Source organism: Podarcis bocagei, assembly GCF_964188305.1.
Source record: "Podarcis bocagei genome assembly, chromosome: 1".
Lineage (NCBI taxonomy): Eukaryota > Metazoa > Chordata > Lepidosauria > Squamata > Lacertidae > Podarcis > Podarcis bocagei.
The window spans coordinates 99,175,952-99,193,039 of NC_138125.1; the positions used below are offsets into that span (position 1 = coordinate 99,175,952).

A 17,088-nucleotide genomic window follows, 5' to 3' on the forward strand; every position below is an offset into this window, starting at 1 on the left:
CCACCGGCGCTCCGGACTTGGCAGGTGAGGGGGGTCCCCAGTGGGCGGCAGAGAGAGCCGGGAGGGCGAAGGGGAGCCGGGGGGAGCAGCGCTGCTCCCCGAGCCGAGCCCGGGGGGAAACTTCGGCGTCGTTGCGCCGGGTGTTGGAAGCGGAGGCTGGCGGGGGCCCCTCACCTGCAAAACCTGGTCGCCTCTCATATATTTCGTGCATTGCATTCATCGCCCGCTTTCTCCTCCAAGGAGCTCCCGGGGGCGCGCGTGGTTCTCCCCGTGTTATCCTCGCAACAACAGCCCTGCGAGGTGGGTCAGGCGAGTGGCCCAAGGGAGCACCCAGGGATTGTCCTGGCCAGGTGGGGTGATTTGAACCCTGCTCTCTGCCCGGTCCTCGTCCTCATTTAGCCCCCACATGTGCATGACTGTGCATGACTGAGGTTTTCCCCCCTCGTCTTGGCTATGGTGTGAGTCTGTCCTGTTAATTAATGGGGTTCTGCCTTCGGAGAAGATGAGCCAGCCCTCAAGGAGGTGATTATGTAATTTGCTAGCAATTCATGTCCCTCCCGGCGTGACGCTGCGCGCTGACGTCACGGGGCTGTAATGGTGGTGTGCCTCGAGATTTTTTTCATGAAACAAGTGTGCCTTTGCCCAAAAAAGGTTGGGAAACACTGCTCTAGACCACATCAGCAAGGCTGAGAGGAGGGTCTTGTTGTTTGGGCAGCCCAAGACCTCCCTACACACTGCCCAGGCTTGTGCCCCGAGGAGGTCAATTTGGTGCTGCTGATGCAGTGGTTCAACTTTATCCCCAGAGGTGCACTCCATTGCCTCTTGAGACAGACTGATGCCAACAACAAAATAAGAACAAAATAGCATAAAGGCTTGCTGGATCGGATCAAAGATCTATCTTGCCTAGCATCCTGTCACACAGATGCCTATTTGCAACTGTGAATGTAAATATATATTTATGAAGTGTGTTTTTGATAGTTTATTTGCTGATGTTGTGAGCTGCTTTGAACTGTTATTTGGAAAAGTGTCACATAAATAAACTTGATGATGACAATGACAATAAATGAACCTATTTCATTACCCTTTTACTGCATGCCTTCCCATCATTCCAAGTGTAGGAGGAGCCACTGGAATATTCACTGCAGGCACTTGACAGAGAGAGCTCACTGCTGCTGCAGCTGCTTCGAGGATAAACTCGGTGAGGCCCTGTCATATTTAACTGGCTCTGGCACTTCAAGGCAGGTACTCCAGATCTGATATTCTGCTGACATTCCTAAAACAAGAAAAAGAGAGAGATTACTTTGTTTTATGGGTTAAAAAATTCCATACCATATTCATATAAGAAAACAAAACAGAAGCCCACATTTGCTGTTCATGCTGATATAAATAATTGTTGAATGAATATTAAAACCAGAGTGCTCATATTTCTTACCTATTATGAGATTAAAATATCTAGAAACTTGCCAGTTATTTTTATTATTATTATTATTATTATTATTATTATTATTATTATTATTATTATTATTATTATTAAAATACATGCACATCCTAGTATTCAAGCTGGCCTTTCAATGACAGTCTGTTTGAAATATGCTGTGTTTATTAGCAATGTGCTCCAGAAAGATACTGGAAAAAAAAGTTAAGCCAGTACAAGAACATCTTGACAAGTGCATTATATCCCCACAACGTAACAGATGAGGCCCTACAAAGTGGACAAGGTAAATTAATTTAGTGTCCCAACCAGAATGTCCACGGAGAATGGAATCTCTCCATTACAGTCTAATTTTGGTTTCCTATCTAGTTCAAAGCTTTGTCTAAGAAAGTCTCTGATGCAGGACAATCCATCTTTGTGTCACCGTCCGACAGCTGAAGCCTCCTGCTTATGCTATTTATTGACACTTTATGGCTGCCTTTAGTACTTGTGTAGTTATCGGCCCTCTCCAAATGCAATCTCAGCTGCTGTGACTAAATACCAGCTTCAAGGAAGAGAATAATGAAGAAAGAGAGTGGTGCTTTAGTAAAAACATTAAACCTTTGCTGGAGTTTGTGGAAGCATTTAATTTCTTTCCAGGCAAATCTTCCACTTCCTAATATGGCAAAATATTATTGAAAGTTCAGAATCTTCATGAATATGCGGCTATGAAATTCTTTCAACTTATGCAGAGGCATTACATAAGTTATCAATAACAACAAGACTACATTTCCTTGACATTTTGCAACAAATTTCATTAATCTCAAAACCAGTTTTTCTCAACAACAAGAACTGAAAGCTGTGGAGGTGGATGCTTATACTTCTCTATCCCATTAAGAGTCGACACAAACAACCTAAATCCAGAGTCCCAAATGGAGAAGCGGACACGGAGCAATGGATCCAAACTACAAGAAAGAAGATTCCATCTAAACATTAGGAAGAACTTCCTGACAGTAAGAGCTGTTCGACAGTGGAATTTGCTGCCAAGGAGTGTGGTGGAGTCTCCTTCTTTGGAGGTCTTTAAGCAGAGGCTTGACAACCATATGTCAGGAGTGCTCTGATGGTGTTTCCTGCTTGGCAGGGGGTTGGACTCGATGGCCCTTGTGGTCTCTTCCAACTCTATGATTCTATGATTCTATGATTCTTCTGCACAATTAGGATTCCCTTCTTCATTAAAATGTTTTTCTTTCCCTTCCCTTAGAGGTGCCATTCTGAGTTGATGGGGTGAATGCTCACAATCTTGAAAAATCACTCAGGTTTGTCATGGACTAAAATACTCAAGGTGTCTTGTGTGTAAATATGAATCTCAATCTTCATAGGCAACTGTGGAAAAATGTTGGACATGAAGTCCTCAGGATTGTAGGTTTTGCATGCAATTGGCTTCTCCGTTCCATGCCTATTGAGCAATGGAGGAAATATGCATGGGTGATGACAGTGACACTTGACCTAAAGGCTACAATGCTCAGCCTCTGTCTTATCAAGGGTTTAAAGTCAGTTTATTGATGCTCATTTAGCTCACCACTGTAGCCAGACAATGGTCTAGAGCCTGCACAACCACTCCTGATTCAGATGTTACGGAGAAATAAAGCTGTGTGTTATCAGCATGCTCCAGATTCTCTGATGACATTCTCAACGGCTTCATATAGATGATAAAAAGCACTGAGGGAAAAATAGTGCCCTGCAGCATCCCATAACATAGATGCAAAGGGGCTGAGGAGCATTTTCCCAATGCTACTCTCTGGAGCCAAACCTGCAGGAAGGATCAGAACCACCACAAACTGTGCCTGACAGTCATCCCACAGAACTGGTCTAGGAGAACACTACGGTCAATGGTATCAAAAGCTTTTCCTTTGTCCTGATCACTGTGGCTAAGGCAAATTCAGTCTCAAAACCTGGTCTAAACCTGACTGTAATGGATCTAGATAATCAGTGCCATTCAAGATTGTCTGCAGTTGCTCTGCCACAGCCTCTTCAATCACATTCTGAAGAAATGGCATATTAGCAATCAACCAGTCAATAACCATCACAGACTATGAGGTCCGAGATGGGCTTTCTAAGGGTGGCATCTGAATGCTCCAACACACTTTCAGAATCATTCTAAGATCACAACTGACCACATCTTGGCAAATCACAAAAATACTGGTTGAGTTAGGAATTGATAAGTAATGAGCCCAGTTCCCACAAGCAGTATTTCTGGATTGTAGTACTTCAGACTTTAAATCAGAGATGTTATCACTCGGCTGAATGCTTTTACATAAAAAAAAAATATTTTCTAAATATGAAAAACTAGATATCAGGGAGGAGGTTAGGCTTGAACCTTTCCCCCTGACTTTCTGTTTGAAGGAATATATCTGCTTCAGTGGAACATTCAACCTGCAGGGATAGTGAGCAGAACATGAAGACAGAAGTCATGTAGAGTCCAGTCCAATCTGCCAAGGTCTCCAATGTCATGCAAACTATCAACGAGAGAATATTTCTTCACTCAATTATGGGAGGAGCTGGGCTGAAATCCTATCCACATTTGTGTGAGAAAAAGACCCATAGAACACAGAAGGATTTGCTTGTGGATAAAAATGGAAAGGATTATGGTACCAGATAACTCTTATTTTTAAATTGAGGTCTCGATGTGCATGCATGAAATGCATCTATGCATGCAGCATGCATTGTTTAGAGAAGATGAATACTGGATCCCAACTTCTCTTTATGACCTCCCCCAGATTCTTCTAGTAGAGGGGATATTTTCATCCTTTCTATAGACATAGAATAGATATATAACAGATGGGATACAAAACAACACCTAGCTTTTATTATCTCAGAAAAAGAAAGAGAATGACTAAACAAGATAATATAAAACACACACATTAAAGACAAGTCTGGAACATTGGAACAATATTCCATGCAACAGTGGATGTCTTCTTAAATTGCAGATTCTAAAATGGCAGCAGCTTTTTTTTTTTTACGGAGGCTGAATTTTCCTCCTAACAGCATCCTAATCATTTTCTTACATTTCCTTTAAAAGATCTCAAAGATCACCCTTGTGGGGCATTAATTACATATATTTAACTTGTTCATTGGTTTATTAATTTGCTTTTCATGAGTGCACTCCCCCTCCCCTAATCATGGGTTTTAAACCATCAACTTTAATAAAATCAGAGTACAAAAGCTGGTGCAGGATTATATTTTAAACACATAATTGTTAGTAGGAAGAAAAGACAATTGTCTAAATCAAGCTATTGCCAAGATGAAACTGGGTAGTAAGAATAATCTAACCTGAAGGCTAAATTACATATTGCACGGTAGGTCATTAACATCTTTCTGAACTTTTGGAACAATTGCTTCTCTCCCCATCCCACCCCACTTAGAAACACTTTATCATACTTCAGCAAATTGCATTTTTGTCGAATTTTTATATTTAAACATAAAATGAATGCTTCCATTCTCATTTGCTTTAATTCTGCCTATATGCAACTTTTGTTTTTGAGTTACATTTTTCTTTTTCAATGAAAATGAAAGGCATACTAGTTAAAGTTTTGCCAAATAAGCACAAAAACTAAGCCCATCTGAAAAGGTGGTTTTTTTTTCCAGAGCCCATGAATTTTTAACAGTTCATACATAATATATCATAAAACAAGGGTGAATGATACAGTGCACCGGCTTTAATAAAAAGCTCCTTGACCATTTCTCAGAAACTTTGAGATGTAATCAATACCCCAAAAAGGTATCTTGGGGACACTGCCAAGATTTATGCCTTTTTGCAAAGAGGGCACTTTTTTATTTCCTATATAGCCTGGGAAATTATAGTGAACTTCAGAGAAGAGAAGAAAATGCTGTTATCTCTACTTCCACTCTGTTTTAGGTTCAAGGATGAGTGTTATTTGTTCCTGCTCTTTCTCCCCTCCATTAAATCATACTTCATGGAGAGATAAGAATGTGCTAAATGAAGAAATCAAATTCAAGAAAACTCACATGAACCTGAACATCAGCACTTTGCAGCGGTATCAAACTTCTGTTCTTCTCTACCTCTAAAAGGAAATCCCCAGACGACAGATCTAAGATGCGCGAATGAAGCTTCTGGGGGAAAATAACAGAATGACCAAAGCATAACCATTTGACAAGCATGCAGAAGATCAGCGATTTTGAAAATCCCAACCGCTGCAGTTAAATTCAAGGGGAAAACAGACCCTAAGGTAAAAGAGCTTTGTCCTAATTTCTCTGTTCATTGAGTCCAGAACTTAACAGTATAAAATGGAGTTGGTAATGCACGAACAAGTAAGGGCATTTTTAGCTTACAATGTTTGATTACTTATCACAGCTTTGTACATAACGATGATGCATTCATAGGAATAAAATGCATTTATCTATAACCACTGATGCCTAATATAATAAGGCATGATATTAAACATTTACTGAGCAATCAACAGGTTAACTTTATTTTATTTAGCAGTTGCTATAGCTTGGGTAAATGATTATAAAAGTGACTCTACTTCAAACAACATTGATCTTGCAAAGCCCTCCCTTGCACACATTTAAACTCAAAGTCATTAATGTCATCTGTTAGGAACAATTAATGTGAATAGAAAATAATTGCATCGGGGAGGTAGGGACTCAAAGGATTTTGTGCATTAAAATTCACATGCTGTTCGATTACATACTCAATTCTTTCAGTTTTGCTTGGAAGGAGTGCTAAACTGGTGTTATTTCCCCATATTAATCTGTATACTAATTACTAAGGTTTTTATGTCAGTGCTAAGCCTGGTCTGTTTTAATTGCAAATACAATAAGTTTTGCAATTTATGTAAACATGGCTCCTGGCTGGATAACTTCAAAAGATCCCAAACCTGGTAATATATATTCTCTTGCCAGTCATATGGTCAGGGCTGTGTGAATTCTATATTTAACAAAAATTAAAAATTTCACATCAAATTCTGCATAAATAATTACTGAATTGCGCAGCCTGGAAAAAAATGCAAAACAAACAAATTTGAGTACTGTGCTCAAGTTACACCATGTACTTCTGCTAGTAACTACAAAAGGGCCAAGGGGTGAGTCCCACCATCTAATCCCTGGAGAGGCTGGGCTAGCCTAGACTGGTGATCTTCCACCAGCAGGCAAAAACATTTCTTTATTTGGACAGGCTTTTGGTTAATAAGCTGGCTTGTAAAAATGTTAAAATTGGGTTTAACTGGTTGTTTTTAATGATGTTCACTTGTCTTGCTTTTCTTTTCGAGTTTTTTTTACTTGTATTTTATTCAGAAACACACAGAGCAATCTAAATTTGGATACAACATTCCACTTTTCACATCTAGCTGGGGGTCTGGAAGATAAGGTGAGTTCAGTTTAGAAGACAAAACTCAAGTCTAATGTTACGCTGTTTTGCACTTGCACTATTGTTTATAGCTGTCTTGAGCAACAAGAAATAAGGAATGCACATTCAACAAGCAAATGCTATGTAGGTTGTAAACCTACACACACTTGCTTGGAAAGGATTATTGAGAATTTTTGGGGAAAGTTCATATTCACTCGCATTACTACTTTCTGTCATTTTTCCTGCATTGCGGTAGAATCACAGAATGTACAAATTGCTATAGATACTGTACAGTTTCCAGAGACATTGTGTTAAGCATTTTGTCCAAACTCCAAGAAGAAAGTGGAACTATCAAGCACATGTTCCACTAAGACTATTTCCTTGCATAGTGACAAGCTGTTAGCGAGTGACCAGTTTAGATCTATTGGCAGAAACACTCACTCATCTTCAAATCACCCACCACTGCTATGTGTGAGGACCCTCACTGAGCACAGCCTTTATGGCTCATATGCAGTGCCTCTGCTTGAAGAGGGACAAGGACTACAAATACATTTATAGGAAAACAGAGTTTTCTCTACAAAAGCATCTGAAGTACTAACAGGAGTGCAATCTGGAGAGGCTATAGTGAGGCAGGTTGTTGTTGTTTATAAAAATATTGCATAACCACTGTTCCTTTCTAAGAAAAGCAGATAAAATAATTATAAATACAGCTGTCAGCTATATTGTTCACTCACCCTTTCACCCCTGCTAGAGGAAATCTTTCTAAATATGCAGTCCTTTAGTTCATATTCTACATTGGTCATCACTAACTGGCTTCAGTTCAAGGCCAATTAAAGACTTAAATACCACTAGATGTTAATTGGGGGCTTATTTCACTGTTCATATTCCATTCCATTATTTAGTCTCTGTTACCTGACACCACCCTTGTTCCAGCAAAAATGATATAGCTGTTTGAGGGATACATACAATCCTAAATTTGTTTTCCATGAAAATTTTTCATTCAATATGATTTCACTCTAAATATTTACCTTCTTTTATAATGTAACATCTATCTATCTATCTATCTATCTATCTATCTATCTATCTATCTATCTATCTTGTATCCCCCACTTTTCTCCAAAGAGCTCAAAGTAGCTTACATAGTTCTCCCCTTCCTCATCCAAACCCCACAGCAAACCTGTGAGGTAGGTTATTTTAAAACTTATTTTTTAAAAGCATCTGTTCTTCAGTTATTCAGTAGGTGTTGAGCCCATATATATAGTCACTTCCCCACACACTCTGTCTCAACATTCTACTGTAGGGTTCCTTACTTCTAGATGTAAAAGTTGTTGAGCTTGTTTTTTGTGCCCCCGGCCTGAGCCTGAGCTGCCTGTGCCTGAAACAGAGCCAAAGACACCCACGCCAGAGCCAGAAACAGATCCCAGGTCACCTGAGACAGAGGTAGCCTGTGCCAGAGCCTGAACCCAAGGCGCCAATGCACACACACTTCTTTTTAACCTCCCCCCCCCCAATCCCAGACATTTGCTTAAAATTGTAAAAATCCCCCCGGGTGGGTATATGGGCCCCCCAAGAGAGGACATGTCTGGAATTTCCCAGACGAATGGCAACCCAATCATATCTGCATTTTATGTGCAGTAAAACCACCTTATTACTTATCAGGATCACTGGAATATTAAGTTAGAAGTAGCTCCAGGAAATCTGATTCTTTGCCTGGACTCACTATTTTCAATGTATTTAATGTGTTTTCCAAATATTTTATAAAGCTTACACATGAGTGTTCTGAAAATATCTCCTCTTTTTGTTGGGGATTGGGGGGGGAGTCCCTTCGCCCCTGAGACAATCTGGGGGGCATGGAGCAGGGGAAAGCCTCATATTACCAATGGAAGTCCTTGTGCAGGATTTCTGTTGGCAGGACTCATGAGTTGAATCCTGCCCCAAGGTGGTATTCACTGCTAGTCCTACTCAAGAGTAGACCACTGAAATTAATGGACATGAATCACAGTGCCTGGAGACAGACAGACAGACAGGTCATGTATCCACAGCAGTGGCCAGAGGAGGAATGGTCATTGGGAAGAGTGCAGAGAGAAGAAACGCAATAGTGCAGCAGCAGCAGCAGAACCGGACAATTTTATCTGCCTACCTGCAATAAAACATGTTTCTCCTGTACTGGTCTCTACAGCCACGGCAGGTGCTGTAATTCTCCAATGGTTTGACTTTACCCCCCCCCCGGCACACTTTTCCTTTGTCTCCCAAGACTGACAGATGCCAACATGACTAGCTTAGGTACATTAATTTCAGTGGGTCTCCTCTGAGTAAGACTTATTTAAATACACACCCCTCACTGGACCTTCCAACCTCCTTACCTTTGCTTATAAACTGTTTGGAGAGGGGCATTTTGGATTAGGTTTGCGGTGCTGGAGAGCAGGGGTTTAAATCTTTCCCTTGGCAGCATTTCCCCACTTGAAATACTACCCTTGAAATTGGTATGGGGCACAATGTGAAGGAGTTGTAGGATAGCTGAAGTGGTATTTCAAATCATGGAAAAGATGGAGGGGGAAGGGGTTAACTGCTTTCCCACATCATTACAACCCTGATCCAAATTCACCCCTCCTGCACCTGCTTTTAAGAGGAGAAAAAGAATTTGAGAGATCAGATCATGGTTTTCCCATATTACCATTGGAAGAAAGTCCCCTGTGTACTAGGACCTATCATGCCCCCTTCCTATTTTTCACCAAAGTTCTGTTGTATAATGTAAACAACTATGACTTAGTCACCCACATTTTACAAATTGTACACTAGCAGAGAAGTCACAGTGAGACAAAGGACTGGACGTTTTGTGACAAAACATTGCTAATTATGTTAAAATTGTTTCAAAAACATCTTAGGAATCAACTAGAGACTGCTTTGCCTCATTCACAGTTGAGTTTGTAGGTCAAATATGGAGCCTTATGCTCACTTCTGAAGGGTTTTCTTTGAGAAAATAAATGATTTGCCAGCTTCATGCCAACACTACTGGTCCTGCTCAGAGTCTAGATAAAGTGTAAAGGTCAACAGAGACACTAGGCATTGCAGTAAAATGGGAAAGAGAACAGTGAGACAGAGTGGGTAAGCTCTGAGGAGAAGTTTGAAAATGAGACTATGTTCATGTGGGAGGATAAAGGAAAAGCTTACTTAGTCACAAGGACAATTTGGCAAAAAGCCCAAACTTTTAAGTGAATAAAGCTAACAGCTCAATCGAATACATGTCTACTCAGAAGTAATGTCATTTAGTTCAATAGGACTTACAGTACTGTAGCCTAAGGAGTTAGCAGGGATGAGGCACACATTTCACATTGCAGTAAAGATTTGGTGTGGGCCAGTATTGACATTTTCTATGGTTTCTTTTAAAATAATATACAACTTTTTATGTTACACACAGACACATGTATTCCAAGTTACATTGATTATTGAGCAAGAATTCAGGAGAATAAAGGAGGCTTTAGGCCAAGCACAATAAACGAGTTTCCTTTTAGTTAATACATAACCTCTTCTGATGTGGCTGTTTTAAAACTTAAAATGTTTCTAATTCTATTCTTTTTTACACACTGTGTATGAAGTCATATATAGTCTAGAACTGACATTTAAGTGAGAACTCAATGCCTTGTAGCTTATATCATGCATTAGCAATACTCGTAAGTGGCAAAAGCCCAACCAAAAGGTGCATAGTTGGCCCAAGGCTTTTGCTGCCTAGCAGAACAAGATGGTGTGCCTATTCTATTTACAGATGCCGACTGGACTGGCAACTTTAACCTTACTTTAGCAATGGTGATGGGACAGCATCCCCTACCACACCTGAGAGCAGCAGGGTGGTCTGGAGTAGGGACAGCACAGGCAATTGGGCACACACAGGTGTATATCCTTTACCATTGCTTCCGCCCACCACCACCTCACTATGCCCAATGTCATTAGCATCCCCTATTAAAATTGTCTTGTGATTCTCAAGCATGGTAACTAGCTTCCCTGTGGAAATGTAGGCAATCAGCAACAAAAGAGGTCACACCTCTGCTGCCTCTTCAGGTTAGTTCAAGTGAATTGGACCAGAGGACACAGTACTCTCTAGCTTTCTCCTATGGAGAAAGCTAGAGAGTTCCAGAAAGACATCTACTTCTGCTTCATTGACTATGCAAAAGCCTTTGACTGTGTCGACCACAGCAAACTATGGCAAGTTCTTAAAGAAATGGGAGTGCCTGATCACCTCATCTGTCTCCTGAGAAATCTCTATGTGGGACAAGAAGCTACAGTTAGAACTGGATATGGAACAACTGATTGGTTCAAAATTGGGAAAGGAGTACGACAAGGCTGTATTTTGTCTCCCTGTTTATATGCAGAATTCATCATGCGAAAGGCTGGGCTGGATGAATCCCTAGCTGGAATTAAGATTGCTGGAAGAAATATCAACAACCTCAGATATGCAGATGATACAACCTTGATGGCAGAAAGTGAGGAGGAATTAAAGAACCTTTTATTGAGGGTGAAAGAGGAGAGGACAAAATATGGTCTGAAGCTCAACATAAAAAAAACGAAGATCATGGCCACTGGTCCCATCACCTCCTGGCAAATAGAAGGGGAAGAAATGGAGGCAGTGAGAGATTTTACTTTCTTGGGCTCCATGATCACTGCAGATGGTGACAGCAGCCACGAAATTAAGAGACGCCTGCTTCTTGGGAGGAAAGCAATGACAAACCTAGACAGCATCTTAAAAAGTAGAGACATCACCTTGTCAAAAAAGGTCCGTATAGTAAAAGCTATGGTTTTCCCAGTAGTGATGTATGGAAGTGAGAACTGGACCATAAAGAAGGCTGATCGCCGAAGAATTGATGCTTTTGAATTATGGTGCTGGAGGAGACTCTTGAGAGTCCCATGGACTGCAAGAAGATCAAACCTATCCATTCTGAAGGAAATCAGCCCTGAGTGCTCACTGGAAGGACAGGTCGTGAAGCTGAGGCTCCAATACTTTGGCCACCTCATGAGAAGAGAAGACTCCCTGGAAAAGACCCTGATGTCGGGAAAGATGGAGAGCACAAGGAGAAGGGGACGACAGAGGACGAGATGGTTGGATAGTGTCTTCGAAGCTACAAACATGAGTCTGACCAAACTGCGGGAGGCAGTGGAAGACAGAAGTGCCTGGCATGCTCTGGTCCATGGGGTCACGAAGAGTCGGACACGACTAAACGACTAAACAACAACACCAACACAGTACTCTTAAGGCAGTGGTTATCCAAGGGTGTGGCGCACCACACTGGTGTAGCTTGAGAGGATGGCAAGTGCTGTGGGAAGATTCAAGGACAATCAATATTATATTTTGGGAATGATTCATGTTCTTATGTAGCTGCATTGTTTTATTGTTTCTGAATAGTCCACGATCATATTAATCAGTAGTTGTGTTTTATGTTATAAGTCAAGCACTTGCTAGAGGTTTCTTTTTGTTTTCCAATGTACTTATTATCATTTTTTTTAAATGGTGTGCCATTTTTTTTGTTCTGAAAGTGTGGCTCACAGAAAAATGTTTGAGAGCCACTGTCTTAAGATTAAAAAGAAGACTTTGGCATTGACAATTAAATGGCAAGTCTGTCTATCTACTGTGAAATTTCCTATCTATGGGGTATCATTCCATCTCAAATTCCTTTTTAAATGTATCATGGACCGAACAATTTTCCATTGAGTTTCCAGCTATTTATTCATTCCAAAGACAACGCAACTCTCCAAGTACTGATTGTATCAATTGCTTTAATTGCCTTGATTCTCCCCCTACCCACCCAGGATCTTTAAATTTTGGCACTAGCTTAGCTTAGTATCCAGGAAAGAAATATGCTTCCCTTCACACATTGTGAAGGAATACCTTCATGTATTTGTCAGAAGTGTGGGAACAACAGATCTTCTGCTATCTCTTTTGTGTGTCAGTTATCCAAGTAGAAACTGCAAAGCAGACAAAAGCTACTGTGGATGTCTTCTACCTAGATGAGTAACACACAAGCTGGAAATCTGGTGTCTTTTTTGTGGTCCTTGCCTCAGATCCTTTGAACAGTTTTCTTGTCTACCTGTAATATTATTTTTGTCTTCTTAGCCACTTCTTAGCCAACTGTATACTGCACAGTATGAAAAAAGCGAAGACCTCTCCCCTTTGCTTTCTGTAGCTGAAATCAAGGCAGAAGTCTAGAGGCAACAAGGGAATAAATTGGTAATAGTTTTCAAATGACCACTAGAATAATGATAAATGTCTAAATTTAACATGATTAGCACCACTACCTGTATTATAATATAAGCAGGAAGAACTGTCATACCAGAGACTGTCTCTTTTCCCTTTTAAAATCAGTATTGGGGAACATCTGCCCTCTAACTCCTATCAGCCCCAGCCAGCCTGGCAAAAGGTTAGGTATGGTGCGAGTTGAAAAACAACTGGAGGGTCACAGGTTTCCCATCCCTGCTTTAAATGTAAAGGTAAAGGTACCCCTGCCCGTACGGGCCAGTCGTGTCCGACTCTAGGGTTGCGTGCTCATCTCGCTCTAGAGGCCGTGAGCCGGCGCCGTCCGAAGACACTTCTGGGTCACATGGCCAGCGTGACGAATGTACTTTAAATGTACACGTGTCTATAATATCAACCTTGAATATTGTGAATAGTGCACAATAGTATTATAAGCCAAAGTACAGGAACACTAATGTAGACCATTTTAGTCCAAAATGGTTCTAAAGGAGCATGCTACAATACCACTTGCTACATGTGGTTTACCCATCATAGTAAAGATTAGCTTCCACAAATCAATTCTGGTGGTTCCCACAACCTTTCAAAGCCTATTTAGGGAGCACAGGAAGGGGGAGATGAGAAGAAATCCAGTTGCACAAGCACACACTGTTTCACACACACAACCTTCATTGAATCTTGTCCAATATGCTTAGGAAATTTATTTGGGGACCAAACTGCTTTATCTCTCAATCGGAGATTCAAATGACCTAATCTCTACCAATATTACAGAGGAGAGCCAGTGTGGCAGAGTCCCCATCTTGATGAATGACCTTGGACTAGTCACAATGTCTCAGATTAACAAGCCTCCCCAGTGTTTCATTTGTGGCGATAAATATCATTTTAAAATGCTTGCAGTTTAAGTTTAAGGAAGTTTAAGGAAATTCCCACAACAGAACATTGAACAGAATACATGTTAGATTTAAGGAAATTTAAAAATTTAAAAATTTTAAACTTAAAAAACACCTTCATAGTATACACATGAAGCCCTAGACCAGGCATAGGCAAACTCAGCCCTCCAGATGTTTTGAGACTACAATTCCCATCATCCCTGACCACTAGTTAGCTAGGGATGATGGGAATTGTAGTCCCAAAACATCTGGAGGGTCGAGTTTGCCTGTGCCTGCCCTAGACTGAGGTGGAGAACAGTTTCCAGCTAGTGGGCCAGATAATTATTTTCCCAGCCCTTGGTGGATTAAATCTGATGGGGAGGCTGGGCCACCCACCTGTCAATCACCTGATGTCATAGTGATGTCAGGTGATGCTGCAATTTGAAGTCCCAATTGTTAGGACTTCAAAGGGCAGAACTGGGATGTTTGAAAGTCTTCTGAAAGGATAATTGCATCTCCCACATTGTGCTCTTCCTTAAACCTCCAATTTCTGAGGTTTAAAGGAGTAGCAGAAAGTGGTTTCCAAATGACTTTGCAAGCAGCCCCACACTGATCCTTTAAAGCTCTGGGACTAGAGGTTTAAGGAGTAGCATAGGGAGGGGGGAACAATTTCCACTGAATGGAAATAGTTTGTTCTTCCTTAAGGAAGGTTGGGAACATGCCTTGATCCTGCAAAGAAACAAATGGGGGCCCGGTGTAAATTCCTGGTTATTATTTTGAAGTCCCACCCTTACCTGCACCACACCTGATGTCATTTATGAAATCAAGTGTGAGATGGGCATGGCTAGCAGGCCAAATGGGAATGTCCAGTAGACCAGGTTTGGCCCACAAGCTGGAAATTCCCCTTTCCTCTCCTAGATAAACAAGAGCAGATATGGAAGATGTTGACGTTATTTGAATAGGAGGCCAAAGAAATATTTACAAATTTATTTACAAATTTACAAATTTAAATTTTTGATCCAGGTTTATCCAAACACGGATCACCTTCCTTATCGCCATTCTCTTCCTTCCGCATTTTTTCATCCTATGTCTCTCTGTTTCAAAAGGCATTGGGTTGGATTAAATTGTTGATAATCAATGAGCTGGTTAAAAGTAGAATGGTTAAGAACCTCGGGTTAAGTACTTAATTCGTTCCGGAGGTATGTACTTAACCTGAAACTGTTCTTAACCTGAAGCACCACTTTAGCTAATGGGGCCTCCTGCTGCTGCCGTGCCGCCAGAGCACGATTTCTGTTCTCATCCTGAAGCAAAGTTCTTAACCTGAAGCACTATTTCTGGGTTGGCGGAGTCTGTAACCTGAAGCGTATGTAACCTGAAGGGTATGTAACCCGAGGTACCACTGTAAAGCAAAAGGCCCAAAGTGCAGGCAACAAACTTTTAAAAGAAAGAAGTCTCCAGATATGCTTGGTCAATATCCTGTACCAAACATTAATCACTCAAACGACCTTGATCTGAAAGAAGCAACGTAGGGAATAAAATAAAAATTGTATTGCGATAAAGATTTCAATCACTGAAAGTGTTCAGACAGACAGACCATTACAAATATTAGACTTCTGCTGCCACACATGTATTTGGCATAAGAAGTAGTCTGCATTTCTGAACCGCAGGACACACACACATTGTGAATTGGACTTTCTTAAGATGTTATAAATTACTTCCCTAACAGTTACTGCTTTTGAGAGCTCTTATTGTGAACCCACTGCAGAATGTTGAGCCTTGTACTTAAAGAATACTCTGTTAGAGCTCAAGAATGTTATAATCATAGAATTGTAGAGTTGGAAGAGATCATGAGGATCATCTAGTCTGACCCTCTGCAATGCATGAATCTTTCGCCTAACATGGGGTTAGGCGAAACCCACAACCCTGAGATTAAGAGTCTCATGCTCTATTGACTCAGCTATCCCTCAGTAGGATCATTCCTTCTATCCCCCTCTTTTGCCATGAGTGTTAATGCGTCTAAAACAGCACCAGACAGGCACAACAGGGAGGAGTCAGCAGGTTTGTCATGGCCTTGAGATTTTCATATGTACAAAACAATCTTCTGTGGAGCAAGTTCTCCCCAAATGGATCAATGACAAGTGAAGTTGCTCAGTGGCCATGGGGTACTGCTGACAAAGTGATTGACTGACCGACCAACTGGGAAGGAGGAAAACTAGGAAAGTCTCCTTTGCAGATCTTAGTGATTTGGCAGAGCTATACAGGAGAAGGTATGGCTTCAAATTCCAGAGGTTACTCTAAATTCCAGAGGGCCCCAGGATATGCTCTAAAGGTACATTAAATTGCCACCTTGCTGAACCTAATTGGGTCTTGATGGTTGAATATTTGAGAACCACATATACACTGCCTTGGGTTCTGTGGTGGAAGGCAGGTAAGAAATTAATTGCATCATGTCCTAACAACATCTGTGTCCCTGCAGTAAGGTACAATTCCTCAGCTCTGAAATCTTTTTCAAAGCAAACATGCAAGAGATGCCCCATCTCTGTATCAAGAAGCTAATTTTCTAACGATGAGAGCAATTTTCCTGTGTCAAAAACCAAACTTCATCCAGTCATTGGTTTACAGTAAAACCACAGTAATATGCCCATTTACAGCAACCAGACAGTAGGACTACAGCAGTACCTACAGCCATCTGTAAGCACATCTTACAACAGATACTTGGCTCAGACTTGCCTAGTAATACTTGATTAAGAGAGTGCCAGTCCTAGAGATTTCAGTGGGCTCTCATGCTCTATTGTCATTTGTTTTCATTTTTGCCTAAGAGTCCTATTCCCACACCGATCAGCCTGGTATTGAAAGATGAAACAGAGAATGATATAAAGCTCTTGTTACTAGTAGCCCCATGTCCTGGGGAATAATATATAAACTTGGTTTATTGGCTGTACAGAAAAGGTTCAAATGAGATTTGTATCCCACTGAATTTTTATACGATTTTGTTAATGGTAACACAAGTGAAAAAGAAAGGAGAAAAGCAAAACTAAAACCTTAGCACTATTCAAAGTTGCACTATGAAAGATCCAAGGACATCAATAAGAATAAACCACATTATGGGGAATGAATACTGTGATAAAAAGCTACCTTTTCATTTTCTGTTTTATGGTAACTCTGTATCACAATATAGTCATCATTTGTTGGGTTGAAATAAACG

The 17,088-nt window shown here is 40.8% G+C and overlaps 1 protein-coding gene across 10 annotated transcripts in view; it reads right to left on the reverse strand.

Moving 5' to 3' along the window:
• The window catches only part of NCKAP5 (NCK associated protein 5), a 548,005-nt gene that overhangs the window by 92,365 nt on the left and 438,552 nt on the right, over positions 1–17,088 (reverse strand). For 9 of the 10 annotated variants that reach the window (XM_081199370.1, XM_081199369.1, XM_081199371.1 and 6 more), the window contains 2 exons: positions 5,438–5,542; positions 1,082–1,273 (listed from right to left, as the gene is read on the reverse strand). In XM_081199370.1, coding sequence (XP_081055496.1) covers positions 1,082–1,273; positions 5,438–5,542 — 297 coding nt within the window. The remainder of the gene's footprint in view (positions 1–1,081; positions 1,274–5,437; positions 5,543–17,088) is intronic. The other variant, XM_081199372.1, reaches the window with a different exon arrangement.